The sequence below is a fragment of the Tinamus guttatus genome, unplaced genomic scaffold (assembly GCF_059628265.1).
Source record: "Tinamus guttatus ecotype Peru unplaced genomic scaffold, ASM5962826v1 Tinamus_guttatus_pri_ptg000365l, whole genome shotgun sequence".
NCBI lineage: Eukaryota > Metazoa > Chordata > Aves > Tinamiformes > Tinamidae > Tinamus > Tinamus guttatus.
Window position 1 is genome coordinate 417,223 of NW_028288899.1, and position 13,269 is coordinate 430,491.

At 41.0% G+C, this 13,269-nt stretch overlaps 1 protein-coding gene across 3 annotated transcripts in view; it reads right to left on the reverse strand.

The window, feature by feature from the left end:
* SEMA6A (semaphorin 6A) overlaps nucleotides 1-13,269 on the reverse strand; it is a 112,104-nt gene that overhangs the window by 17,349 nt on the left and 81,486 nt on the right. For 2 of the 3 annotated variants that reach the window (XM_088530301.1, XM_088530300.1), the window contains one exon: nucleotides 6,597-6,761. The exons of the other annotated variant lie outside the window; for it this stretch is intronic. In XM_088530301.1, coding sequence (XP_088386427.1) covers nucleotides 6,597-6,761 — 165 coding nt within the window. The remainder of the gene's footprint in view (nucleotides 1-6,596; nucleotides 6,762-13,269) is intronic. 3 annotated transcript variants of the gene reach the window in all.

Consider the following 13,269-nt stretch of genomic DNA (forward strand, 5'->3'; position numbering starts at 1 on the left):
AAAACTTACAAAAACATAGTGAAAACAGGTTTGAAGAACGCCTGTTGTCAGCAACATCCTTCCAGCAGTCATCACCTTTCATCAGCTTCATATACAATTTCCATTTTATTAATTAGCATCTAGTTTTCTATTGCCTCTGCTTAAGCTTGGGTATGCAATCGGAGATGATTAGCTGTCTCTAGCTCTGGGAACAGACAGCTTGTACATGCAGGACGGACAGAACAGAGAAAGGATCAGTATACATTTCTCCAGGCAAGTCTGTCATGTTCCCTCTCCTGACTGTGCAGCCCCCATCTATATGTCACAGGACACCTGTAATTCCAACACAGTGAGCTCACCTTTGCTAGTTGGGAGCCTGGCCTTGCCATGCAGATATCTACTATAAATTCTACTAAATATGGGGCTGTTTTTAACAGAAAATATTTAATTGAATATTTAATACCTAAGGAGTTTCTGTACATGACAAACAAAAATTAGATCCCCTCTATAAAGACGGATGTTGATAATAATTGAATGCTAATTAACCTAAGCTCATTTTAAGAAAAAAAGAACTATAGGACTTTGTTTAGCGCAGACTCATCCAATCAAACTCTGTTTAAATCTTAACAGGAAAAGTAGGTTTTAATCTGGATGTGGTTCTATAACAGTTTAAATGGACTAAATCCTGCACCACTTTAAATCATGTATATGAAATCCTTTTGTGGAGAATTACAGCTCTGAGTAATCAAGTCTGTCATTTCACATCTTAGAAAATGCGACGGAATCAGAGATCCACACTCCCTATCTTACACAACTTTTAGTTAGCTTGTTGGCAAAACACTTAAAACTATAGAAAGTGAAGAACCAGGCCTGATCTAACTTCATTGTTTCCTTGTCTCCTCAGAGGGCTAGTGAACTGAAAAGTTCAGTTTTGTTTGTGTGGACAACATTTTGAGACAGAAGAGAGCAGCAACAACAGCATGTGCATTTGTGTAACTTCCTCCATGCACATATGCTTTGAGTTTACAGCTTTTCCTTGGCCTCATCAATGCAGAAATAAGTGCAGCTCCTTCTTTGATTAGCCTAACACATTTCTTTCAGGATCACTCAATTACTTTCGAGATTGCCAGAACTATGATAGGCATCAAATACAAAATATTTGGCTCACCTTGAAAATTCAACCTTCCCCTTCAGGCCTGCAAACACTTACTCAAGAGATAGTCTTAATAAATTTTGAGCCACTTCAAATGCCTTTTCCCTGCTTCCTCTGATAAAACATGTTTGGAATATTTTAGGTCTTTTTAGGTGTATGTTTAGCATATAACAGCATTCTCTGTAAAAATATACTCTGCAAAATGTACTTCCTTGTGCGGAACTCATCGCACCCATGAAGAACACCAGTTGTTTAATTTATGCAAAAAGAGTCTGCAGCTTTGCTCTACCATAGATTTTTTTTTTTCTCTCATTTCATCTCTGTTTGTGAAGTATCTTGTTAAATCAGCAATTTACACTCTTTATCATAACAGTACCTGAAATTTCACATAATTCTGTCTCACTGGAGCTGAATCTGCCCTAACATTTGCAAACTCTCCAGAGACAAGCATTGTCAGCACTTGGCAAACCTTTCGAGTAGTGATGAGCATAGTAAAAATTATAACACTGCCACCTGTGTACAATAAGAGATGTTTTCTGGAGTCAAATTTTGAAATGGACAGCCTTTGGGCTCCCCAGTACCAGTCGTCTCCAAATATATAAGCTGACTCTTCCTGTTGATGGCTATGAATTCTGTATAAGAATTCTCTGCTGTTGTTAATAGAAGGGTAAAAGAAGCCTCTACCAGACATAGTAGCTATAGTAGCATTCTTGACATCCCAAAACGCCAGCAACAATAAACTCTGTAAACTGTGCATTGCATACTGTTTCCAATCAGCTCTCTACCTTCGTTGTGTGGATATTGACAAAAGATTCATAAAGAAATGGGACCACATTGTAATCTTTACTTACGTGAGTGCTGAGACAAGTAAGAAGACAAGTATTAAGCCTGCTGAGAATAACCCTACACTTTCACCTTTCAATGCCCAGCTAAAACATCTCCATCTGAATACTGCAGAATGGAAATTGTAGCAGAACTAAGACATTGTAAGGCACATTTGCAACCAATTTATCAACACCATGATTAAAGGGTAGGCTCCAGACATCTCGGGAGCGAGTGAGAAAACCGAACAGTTGGCTCTATTTGTGCTAATGAATCCAGGACTTGAAAAGCATCAGGCATTTCTAAAGAGAGGCAGGATGGAGAGGAGACAGTAGAGAGGGGCCAGCAGGGTAATGGGGGGCAGGGGTGAGGCTGGTTACTCCTGAAGAAAATCGCCCTGTTTTCTTCACAGAGGCCTCTCCGGGTGCTGCGTGTGGGCACTGACCACTTCGTTAGTAGGACTATGCTACGGGGATGGGGCAGGGAGCTGTTTGGAGTGTGCAGGGTAAAGCCTTGGAACGTCCCGTCCCGTCCCGCGCGGGAGCCTCCACCCCAGGAGGGACACTAAGTACAATGGCAGCAGAAGGGAAGGTTAGATGTGGCAGGGTGAGGAGAGCCGCTCGGACAGAGGTGAGAAACACGCAATCAAATTAACACTGAAAACACAGCAAGAAAGAAAACAAAACATAAACATACTCTGGAACATGTTTTTTTTTTTTGCTTTTTTTGCTTTTTTTTTGGGGGGGGGGGGTGGAGATGTAGAAGAAGAGGAAAAGGAGGGTGCAGTTTGCCCAATCAGAGCTGATTTTTCATTCTGCAGTAACAAAGTTCTGATTCCTTAATGGTCAAAATGAAAATGCTGGCAGGATGGCAACACATGGTTCCCACTCTACGGGTTGCACTACACATTTTCATCTTGGCAAGAAATGCAGCGTAGCTCGGAAACAACAATCCCAGAGTATATTTAGCTACTAAAGCTGTGGCACACAAATGTCACATTCCCATGAGTCAACCCTTTTAAAGAACCCCCTCTTCACACCCCCACAGATATTCCCTGAGATGCCTGCACTGAATTAAAAGTTAAGCATATGGATGGATGTGACATCATCAAAGTACCCATGTCACAAAAAAGAAAGCAGCAAGTGGATGCCATACAATTAGTACGATCAGTGAGGAGTCGTTTGTGAGCCAGGAAAAGAAAGAAAACATTGTCCAAAGGATTAAATGCAACCAATGAAGAACACCACAAAGCACTTTGCAAAACAAAGAGAAAATGTTAAAAAAAAAAAGATTTTTTTTTCTTTGTGAATGTGTGAGGGTGAAAGAAATCACAGCAAAAGTGAAAACAAAATCCTCATGAAAGGATAGTAAGTTTAACATTTTGTGATTGAATTTTGCGTAAGAACTCTTTCCTTTGCCCTTTTAAAGCAACAAACCAACAGCAATTTTGGAGCCGAGCGGCTCTGACTGGGCAAGGCAAGGAGTAACAGCACACAAGTGGATGGTAATGGCAAACAACCATGCGGTCACCTCTGCCGCCATTGCTTTGATTGCATGTAGACTGCTTCCAGCTTTGTCCATATTCATAATTAGGCACCAAAGAATGCAAGATATTTAAATGAGCCTGTCAAGTGCTAACAAGGCTCTTTGGTAAGCACCACTCCCTGAGGAGGGAGCTATTCAGTGTAAGCCACCTCATCAGTCAGTGTATTGAAGCGAAAATGGTAAGAATCCAACAGCTTCACGTTTATTAATATTTTCAGTGCAGGCTCCTCTGAAAGCTGCTCCTGGTGTAGGAGATGCTTTTAAGAGGTACCTTCCACCTATTACGCACTGCTTTGCAGAAGATTTGTGAAGTGTGGAAACACACACACAACAAATAGGGCCATTAAAATGCGTAAACATCCCTGCTTTCCTCTAGGATGAGCCAAATCTTCTATTCCTGCCAGATTCTGACATGGGTCTGTGACTGATGTGACTGTGACTGTGTCACCAGACCTGGGCTCAAGGATCTCTTCCTTCCTCCCTCATCAGCTCTGCTTAGTGATGGCCCCTGTCCTCAGGTAGAGCAGACAAAGACACCAGTATCTTTTGGAAAAGGAACTCCGCATTTTATAAGAAATGCCCTTTTGTCTCAAGCACTTTGAATAGTTACCAAGAGATTGGATAGAAAACTCTTATTTTTCTGCTGTCAGCATTGTCACTGACATATTTCTCTGAGTAAGGAGGAGTGAAAAGTAAACCACATGCCATTTTTAGAAGGGCATACAAGTTTTTTTTTCCTTCTACATACATGACATCCAGAAATTGCTGTTTCTGAATTGCCCATCTGAAGCTGAGAAGCAAATGCTGAGGAATAGGGTTCAAATTCAAAAATAAGGTTGGAATCTTAAGTTAGACTGAAGTTGGAACTAGAAATGTGAGCTCTTTCCTTCAACACCCTCAGTCTCTATTCACTTAAGTTATGGTTTTGAGCTCAGATATTGCAACTGCCTGAAATTCTGCTTCTGCACAAGATCAGCAGCCTCGTGTTTTGCAGAGTGATGACGAGCCTGTGCTTAACTCACATCTAAGCTTCATCACGTTCTAGTAATTTACTGCCTTTGCCCCATAGTTTTTTTTGCAGTAAACCAGTTTTCCAAGTAAGCCTAAAGAATCAAGCTCTGAGAAATACGTTGGAACAGTAGCTACTCCTATAGCTACTTCTAAATCCCAGCTGAAGGAAGAGGAAATGGCAGTTTCTTCCCCCTTTTTTTCAGAGGAAGGGCTAATTACTGGAAGGTGGGAAACACAAGTTCACATCCACTGCCTGAGGTAATCGAAACCTTTGTATCCTGTTTCCTGCCACGAATCCTAAAAGCCAGGGCTTCTGGATTAATTGTCACCATGGCCTCTTAGGAAACATTACTAGGTCTGCTGCCCAATTTTACCAGTCTCCTCCGCTGGAGAAGTGCTTCAGGCTCCAGCCCTGCCGGGCCAGCCAGGTGCTGTACATTGCCTTCATGTCTGGAAACTGCAAAAGTTCTTTGCAGTCAGTCCTGGAGAGTCCAGTGAGAAATCCAGGATATTCACAGGACCCTGGGAAGCTCTGTGTGTCTGCAGCAGTTGCGAATTCCAGGCACTATGAACTCATAGTCTGGATCCAGACTGCTTCAGCTGTTTGTGCAGCTCTGCTAAAAGCTGTTCTGCAACGTTAATGTGCTTAAAGTCTCCACAGCACATGAGGAGAATTCAAAGATTCAGTGGGTCAGAGAATGATTTAGTAACCTAGTAGCTTGGCCAGACAACTCAGAGCAGGAGGTCCGGCATACTAGTAGCTTCCATAAGAACAGCTGATGCTTTTATCTAATGACTTTTTCATGTAAAATGCATGAACAATAGAGACTGGAATCCACATTTCAATTAATATTTTAAGTGTTTTATATAAACTATTCATAGCAGCAAGGACTGAAGCCTGTGTGTGCCCTCACCCGCAGTGCATGCCTTAACCACTCAGCAAGTGAGTTTTGCTTATAAAAGTCCTCCTTCTGGCCCACTGTGAACTTAAATTAGTCTGTACACAGTGGAACACCTTCAACAGAGAAGAGAATGAATGAAAAGACCTGAGAACACCCTAGAGAAGAAGAACAGGGAGTCAAATTTCTCCAGGCAGAGGAGCTATTTGGATTTAAGTTTCAAGTTTAGAACAAAACTATTTTAACCTCTTCAAGATACTTACTGAGGAGCTGAGAGAATGATGAGGGCTGTGATGGACTGACAGAGCACCATCACGCTTGTTTAGGAGAACTCCTTTTCTAAGCAGCAAGCAGCTTCTCAAGTGGCAAGTTTAGGCAATTTCCTGCTTATTTTTCCTCATTCATAGCAAAAGAAGACTGGAGGCCAAATGCCAGGGCTGTCACTTGCATTAGAAAGAAGTGTGCTTCATAGAGGTACTCAGTATTGAACACTTTGAGCAACACCTGAATTCTATCCTTCTGAGGCTTTAAAAATGCCACACAGATTCTGAATTCATCAATAGTCACCTAAGTGACACCCAAGTGTCTTTTGAAATAAGCTAACAATCTCCTCAGTCCAATTCTCAGCAGTATTTGATGCTCAGATCTCACTGAAGACACTGGGACTTGTGTCCAATTTCTAGCACCTGTGTTATTTCAGCTCCACCGAGTTACTACATCAGCACAGGCCTTTGAGCTGCAGTACATGTGTCTGTCCTGCGCTCCTGTCCTAACTCAGACAAAAATAATGTGAAATTAGCTAAGATCTGTTGTGCTGTCCTGGGAATTTAGAAAAAAAGCAATGCAGAAGTGCATACTTAAGAATGATGGGAAGGCATGAATCTTCCACAGTCAAACACTGGGGAAGATCAAGTTTAAACAGCATTCAGTGTTCACTGTCTTCTTCCTCCCCATCCATTTGCACAACACCCTGCAATGGCATATGCTCCTATTTGTTTTGTGTGGTTTCTTTAGGCAGTGAGGAACTAGGACTGAGTCTGAGATTGGCTACTTAGTTTCCTCTTTACAATAAGCTTTTAACTATAGCAAAGAAGTTCTACTGCTTTACTCTGGGAAAGCTGGAAGCAGTTACACCTTAGTCCTCCCCCCTCCCTCTCCATTACAGGAAGACATTTCCAAGGCCTTACCCTTCTTGTCTTGATGATTATGGGATGAAACTGCCACATATGGATCTGTATTTTCAGATGAGCCAACCGGATCCTTCCAATCCAGCATGCGTCCCCTACCATCATAACCCTGTCGGGCGCGAGAGTCAGAAGTGGTGGTGCTTGGAACTAGTGAACTGGAGTGTCCTGTTTACATTATAAATACAGTTAGGGAAGACAAGTCTCATTAGTCACTTACCACGCTATCTCGGGAGTGTAAGCATTGCCTTTCCTCAGTGATGGATGAATGTCTTAGACTGAGCAATGTTTTAAGAGTCTTTCAGAGAACTGCCCAAAGGAAGTTGAGAGCTTAAACCTTTCAGATCAGCCAGATAAACCAATTAGTAGGTGTCTTTGGCTGCAGCTGAATTCAAAGCTCTGTGTTTTCACTCAACAGTCGAATCAGTGCAGAACAGTCCGAGCACACCTCCTCTGGGTCAAATGCTCTTTTAGCTGAATTCAGTATTTGACTGACACTGAAGTGTGAGTCCTCAATGCCTGGCAATTATGTAGTTAAAAATCCCCACACAACTAAGAAACCACCACAATTTAAGCATTACAATGAAAAACCGCTAATAAGGCCCAAGGCAAAGGGGAATGCCAGATGAACTACAAACTGATGTCATCGGCTGCTCTCTGCCTCCTGTCCCAGGGGGCTGCCCAGAGCATGTGTGTTCACACTGGGGCATTGCCCCTCGGATGGCACACGTACAGGGCCTGTCAGCGCACACCCGCACGCACACTCTCCACGGGTCGTGTCCAAACAGATGTTCTCAAACAGCTCCAAGATAAGGACAGTCAGCAAGAACCAGAACATTATTTCTGCTCAGAGTGACAGGGAAGGCAATGCCTTGCTGCATGAATCTGTTCAAGAACTCATGACTCCAGCAGCTACTGCGACAGCCTTCAAGTCCCATTTGGCTATTAGCCCTCTTCGGCCAGAGATTTGGCATATTTATTCATTTTGGACCCCTTCAAACACTGCCCCTTTTATGAACAAATATTTAGAATCTAATCATCTACTTTGTATTTGTCACATAGGTATTGGAGTCAGCACAATCATCTTGTCTGAAGAAGTTCATAGCTCTGTTTCACCAAGTTTTCCAACTATCCTAGACATTATCATCGCTGACCTTAAGAAGCACACAGCGGATCCCTTCTGATCACATATGCCCTAACAAACACCATGTTTACAGAACATGTCCTGCTAGAAAAAAAGCAATATTAACAGTGGTTTGGCTTGGGCAGAGAGGTGTTTGTAAACTAATGTGTCTTTTATAGCTATATCCTGAGACATATGTCAGTACCCACAGTGTGATGTACTTGGTGGCTAGGTCTCTGAATCTCGAATTGCGATCTGGAACTCATAAACCGCAACAACACTGCAACATTTTGATGCTGAAATTCCAGGTGTCTCCGAAAGTTCCCTTCTGGCATGTGATCAAAATGAGTCATTTTCAGCAGGACTCACATAGCTCTGAGCCTATTTAATTTGACCTGGCATAACTGCATTTCCTTTTACCTACTTTCCTGAAAGAACCCAGCAAGACAGGCACTTTCAAAACATGCTCAGACTTAAACTAGGAGAACCAGATTACTCAAAGATGAAGTGGCTGATAACACTTTGAGATCCTGCTAGATAGGCTCATACAAATGCTCCTTTGCTCCTCACTTCTTTTGAATAGCCCAGCAAGTTAGTTTTCTTTCCTTACATGGGAGCCTCCCTTAGAGAGGAGTCCACTCATCAGGCTCCTGGCTGCTCTAGCAGGGGGCCTTCCAATACTTCCCTTATTTTGTACTGCTCTTCAGAAAATGAATTCACAACTCTCTGTGACAGAGATGCAGCAACAAAAGGAGCCCAAATTTGGAGCTTCATGGCAGCAACACAAGAAGCCCAAATTTGGAGCCTCATGGTGAAGGCAAAGAGCTGGAAGGGAATGAGTCCACTTCAGTATCTAATGTGATACAGTCACTGGATAAAAATAAACCTTCGAGAAAGCTATCTAGGAAAGGCTGACTTGGGAGGCTGCTGGATCTTAGTCATTCTGGACCCTGCCCTGAAGAGCTTAATTCTCCACTGTGCCTAGAAAGTTGATGTACCTAGGATGCCCAACTCCATTTGTGCAAACAAAAATCTAGATTTTGGCCACCAATGTTATCAAATTTTTCCATGCACTTATGTTCTTTGTTTTATCTTCCTCTTTTAAGAGCTTCAAAAGTGTGAACTACCAATGAAGTTGCTGAAAAGCTGTGGCTTCAATTGTGATTCTAGATGCTTCTGTTATGCTTCTAGATGCTGCTATGATTTAAGGAAGTCCTGCTAAATATTAATGATCTTGGAAAAGAAGATGCCTTGCTCCTCTCCATACTTTTGGATACTCTGCATACTTTGGCCTTTCTGATTTACTGCACAGGAGTAAATACTCCAATTTTTACTCTGGGCTCTGGACTGAATTTGCATTTTGTTATACTTTGCAGGAAAAGCTGGTCAGATTCACAGTGTTTTCACCATGGATCCAGCCTTCAGATGTTACAGCTGATCCTTAACATGATTAACGTAGCATGGATGTCAGACTGAGGCACTGTATTAATCCCACTCTTTCATGATGGGAAGTGTGGTTTTCCAGCAGACGTCTTTCCTTAACACCCCAAATTAGAAGCTGTATTCTGTCTGAAGATGAATTTTTAAAAGCTGCTCAAATAGAAAAGTGAAGCCAAGCAGATTATACACTTCTAAAAGGTTTCCATAAGCCGCAGAGTATGACCTGGTACACTGGTAACAGTAAGACGGATAGATTCCAATCCAAAACTTGCTGCCTGCTCTGCAGCAGTTCAATAGGGCTGCCTGTTTCCAACAGGACTGGTACACATCCAGCTAGAGAAACCATATGCTCCCTTGAAGCAAGAATACACTGGAATGGTAAAGCTTTCACTTCCATACCATTTTATGCTTGTCAACTCCTGTATTCATCCCCAAGAAATAAGAGAAACAACAGGCCAGAAAACAGGCCAGAAAGTGGAAATTATGAGCTTTCCATGTCTTCTTTTCCCTGAAGACTAAACAGTACTGCCAACATTCATGAGGTTCCAGTCTCTGAGTTAATACTTCATTCAACAACCACAATAATGTGTAGGATATTTAGTCAGGCTACAAGTAGTGCTGCACTCAACATAAGAAAGCAATTAGTCATAGCTTGATAAGGAGAGGAGAACAAAGTCTTGCCAAGTAGCAGTCATATTTTATACATGTGTTTGATATGCATTTTATGCCCATATCTCCGTCCAGACACTTTCAATTTAGGTGTGTTCAAGGGGCAACTTTAAGGAAAGACCATAAGTACGGTTAAAGAAAAACATTTCTTAATACAGTAATCTAGAGGAAATATATGCCTTAGGGACACATTTTCTGCAAAAAGATTTCCAGAACCATATGCTGCAAATACATGGAGAACTCCTTGGTAATGGAAAGTTAAGGCTTTGTGATTATATTGATGTGTACCAGATGGTAGTTAGGTAGGGAAGGGTTTCACACAAATTCGAGAAATCAGACTATATGCTCTGTTACTAACGCGTTAGTTTAGTACACATAGAGAAACAATTTTCCACATGTACTGAGACAAACTTTCTTCCACTTGATTCACTAGATAGAGGAAGCAGGGCAGGAGCAGATTAGAGTTTAATAACCTTTCTCGCTTGTGTGAGAGACATATTCAGCAAACACTTACTACTGGGCAGAGGCCAATTCCATAAGCAATACTACTATGTCTTGTAAGTGTTTGCATAGTCAGTCTCACTGTGTGAAATTCACCTTTAGAAAGAGTGCCACCACAGATGTATGAACTAGTTAAGATACTCTCATAAACAGAGAAAAGAATGAAGTGGCAGGCAACCTAGTTCTGGGCCTTTCCCTCACAGATGTTATTAAACCTTCACAATGTGTCATATAGCTTGCAAAACATCATGGGCCTGTTTTTCATTACCATTTTTACCACTCTGACTACATAAATAAGCTTTGCTGTATTTGCTGTAATTTAAGGAGGCTTTAGCTTTTGACATAAGGTAGGGTTTAATTCACTTAAGCATCCAAGATAACAATTCTGCCTTTGTTTTAAAACAATCTATCTGAGTGAACTGAATATACAGAGCCTTTTAAACCTCTCCATTTAAAGCAAACATGTAAAAGCAACATACATTTCAAAAAAAAGACTATATTAGGTGCTTCAATTATTCATAAAACCTTTCATTTGGAATGCTGTAATCACAGTAGTATATGGAGAGTAAAAACACTTCATGTCTATGAGCATGGATAATGATTCAGACGGGCTGCACTCCTGCAACTGCAGCTCATTCTGAAGCGTACTTGTAAAATATAAGGAGATTTTTCTTCTGCTTTAAGACAAAGACAGAGGTTCATTATGTGTTTGATAGTTGCTCTAATATGCACTAGTCATTAGGATACTAGAGGTTAAGATGCCCACACACTAACCTATTAACAGTTATAGCAACCTAATTAGACAATTAGAGGAAAAGGGTAAATCAATACTACAGAGAGAGAAGAGAATGTAGCTAGGGGGTAAAATAAGGGCCCAATTCACTAACAATTGATATTTCCAAATGTAATTGAAACTGCTTACAATTTTGCACAGGAATCTAGCCTAATCTTTTTATTTAAGTCTGTGATTCTTGCAATCATTTCTGTGTCCTTCTGCAGTTAGACCTTCACATACTATCTTCTCCTTGGGTATGAAAAGGGAATGTACTTGAACAGTCATTTGTGGAATCTGCGCTTTGTTGCTTGTTTACAACTGATCATTTGAGGTTGCCCCAGAAAAGGGAGTTCATCTGCCAAATTCAGGAGGAGGCCAATGCCAAGAATACAAAGATTAAGGCCTTGACTCTTATTTACTGATTGGCAGTAAGATCACTGAAGTGAGTTGATTTATACAGGTATAAATCAAGTGAGAGGAGAATCAGGCCTTATGACATCTTTTGCATCCGGAGTTTCAGATGCCTTTGATAGATCTAACCCACCAGATCCAAAGGCATCCTGAGCATTCACTTGACAGGCATTCTGGCATACCTCGCTGTTCGGCGGTTTAATCCATTATGAAATACCATTTACTTGGGCATTTACTTGCTTTCAATAACACAAAAAATCCCTACCATTTATATGTATATATATAAAAGTTTCTAATTCAGATGCAAAAAAGCATGCCTCAGAGGAGTCATAACAATTAGCAAACATGAACATGTTTACTGACACTGGTTTACTGAGTAATATTGGATTTTTTTAATACATCTCATGTGGACAATGAATAGAGGTGACTAACATATTTTCTTTATATATTTTGCCTGAGTGCATATAAAAAGACTGAGTGCCAGCTATGCAGTAACATCAGAACTGGTATTCAACTAAACTCATAAAGAAAGACCTCCCAGACCTAGTGACCACATATCATGATCTACCTGAGGAACATTGGTGAAAGGCCATGAGTGGGAACCAAACGTAACGTAGACTCAGGATTTCTCCATTGGTAGTAGAGTCTATTTTAAGAACTGCATTCAGTAAATGGCATCTGTGTTTGGCCCTGACATAGGTAAACAGTAGAATTGGCTCCTGTGTCTTTTTGAACTGAAGCTTTGACTCTCATTTGGGCCATTTTATGATTCTATGATCAGATGAAAAGATTTGCTTTTGCTAGAGTCCTTACTACTATAATAGCAGATGGGATCCAGAACCACAGTCCCACAACTACAACTGTGTAGCCTACAGGCACACTTAGAAGTGGGAATCCTAAGACATTTCCAGCACATCAGCACTATGCCCAAGGCCATTTTATTTTTTTTCAGACTCAGCAGTATGGACTTCATTATTATTATTCTTTGATTACTGCTTTGTATATTGGAAATATAACAGTTTTCAACTGAAAGAAAGTACAAGCGGTAGAGTCAGATGAAGCCACAGGCCTTCCAAACATTACAAAGTCTCAACTTTTCTTTGATACTGCCTTCACTGTTTTTCATTATCATACTTGCACACAAGTTTCACCTGCACATTTTCCATTTCCTGATAAGAAAAAATGGATTTTTTTTTAAATTTCATATTAACACGGAGCAGTATTATTATGCCTGCAGATATTTATATTCTGCTATACTGAGTTGGTTCCGTTTTGTACTTACATACTTTTCAGGCCCAAGAGAAAGGGATCAATCATCTAACATGCACCATCGCAATTGCACACTAACTTGTATCTGGTTATGTTAAGTCAAACATAGTGAAATTGCCCCGGCACTGATGGGCTGTTAGTCTCATTTGCCTCAAAGAAACTTCACAAGTAAGCTCCCATCTTACATGGAAATTTGCCACTGACTTCACTGGGAGCAACAGCACACATTCTGTTGGCTTGTGAGTGCATATCTTTGTTCAGGCTGTCTACAAAGAGAAGCTATTGCAATATAATTCAAAGTTTGAATTTAAAGCTATTATTTATTCTGCAGTAATTCTTCATATAGACACTCTGCACTCCAAGGGCCTACTTATACTGTAGTGCTATCCAGTTGCAAATAGACTAAGCAAAATCTTAGCATAAATCTGCACACTGAGTACAGATTAACAGTTGCCTGGAGGGAGACTACTACTCTAGGCTACCAGGAA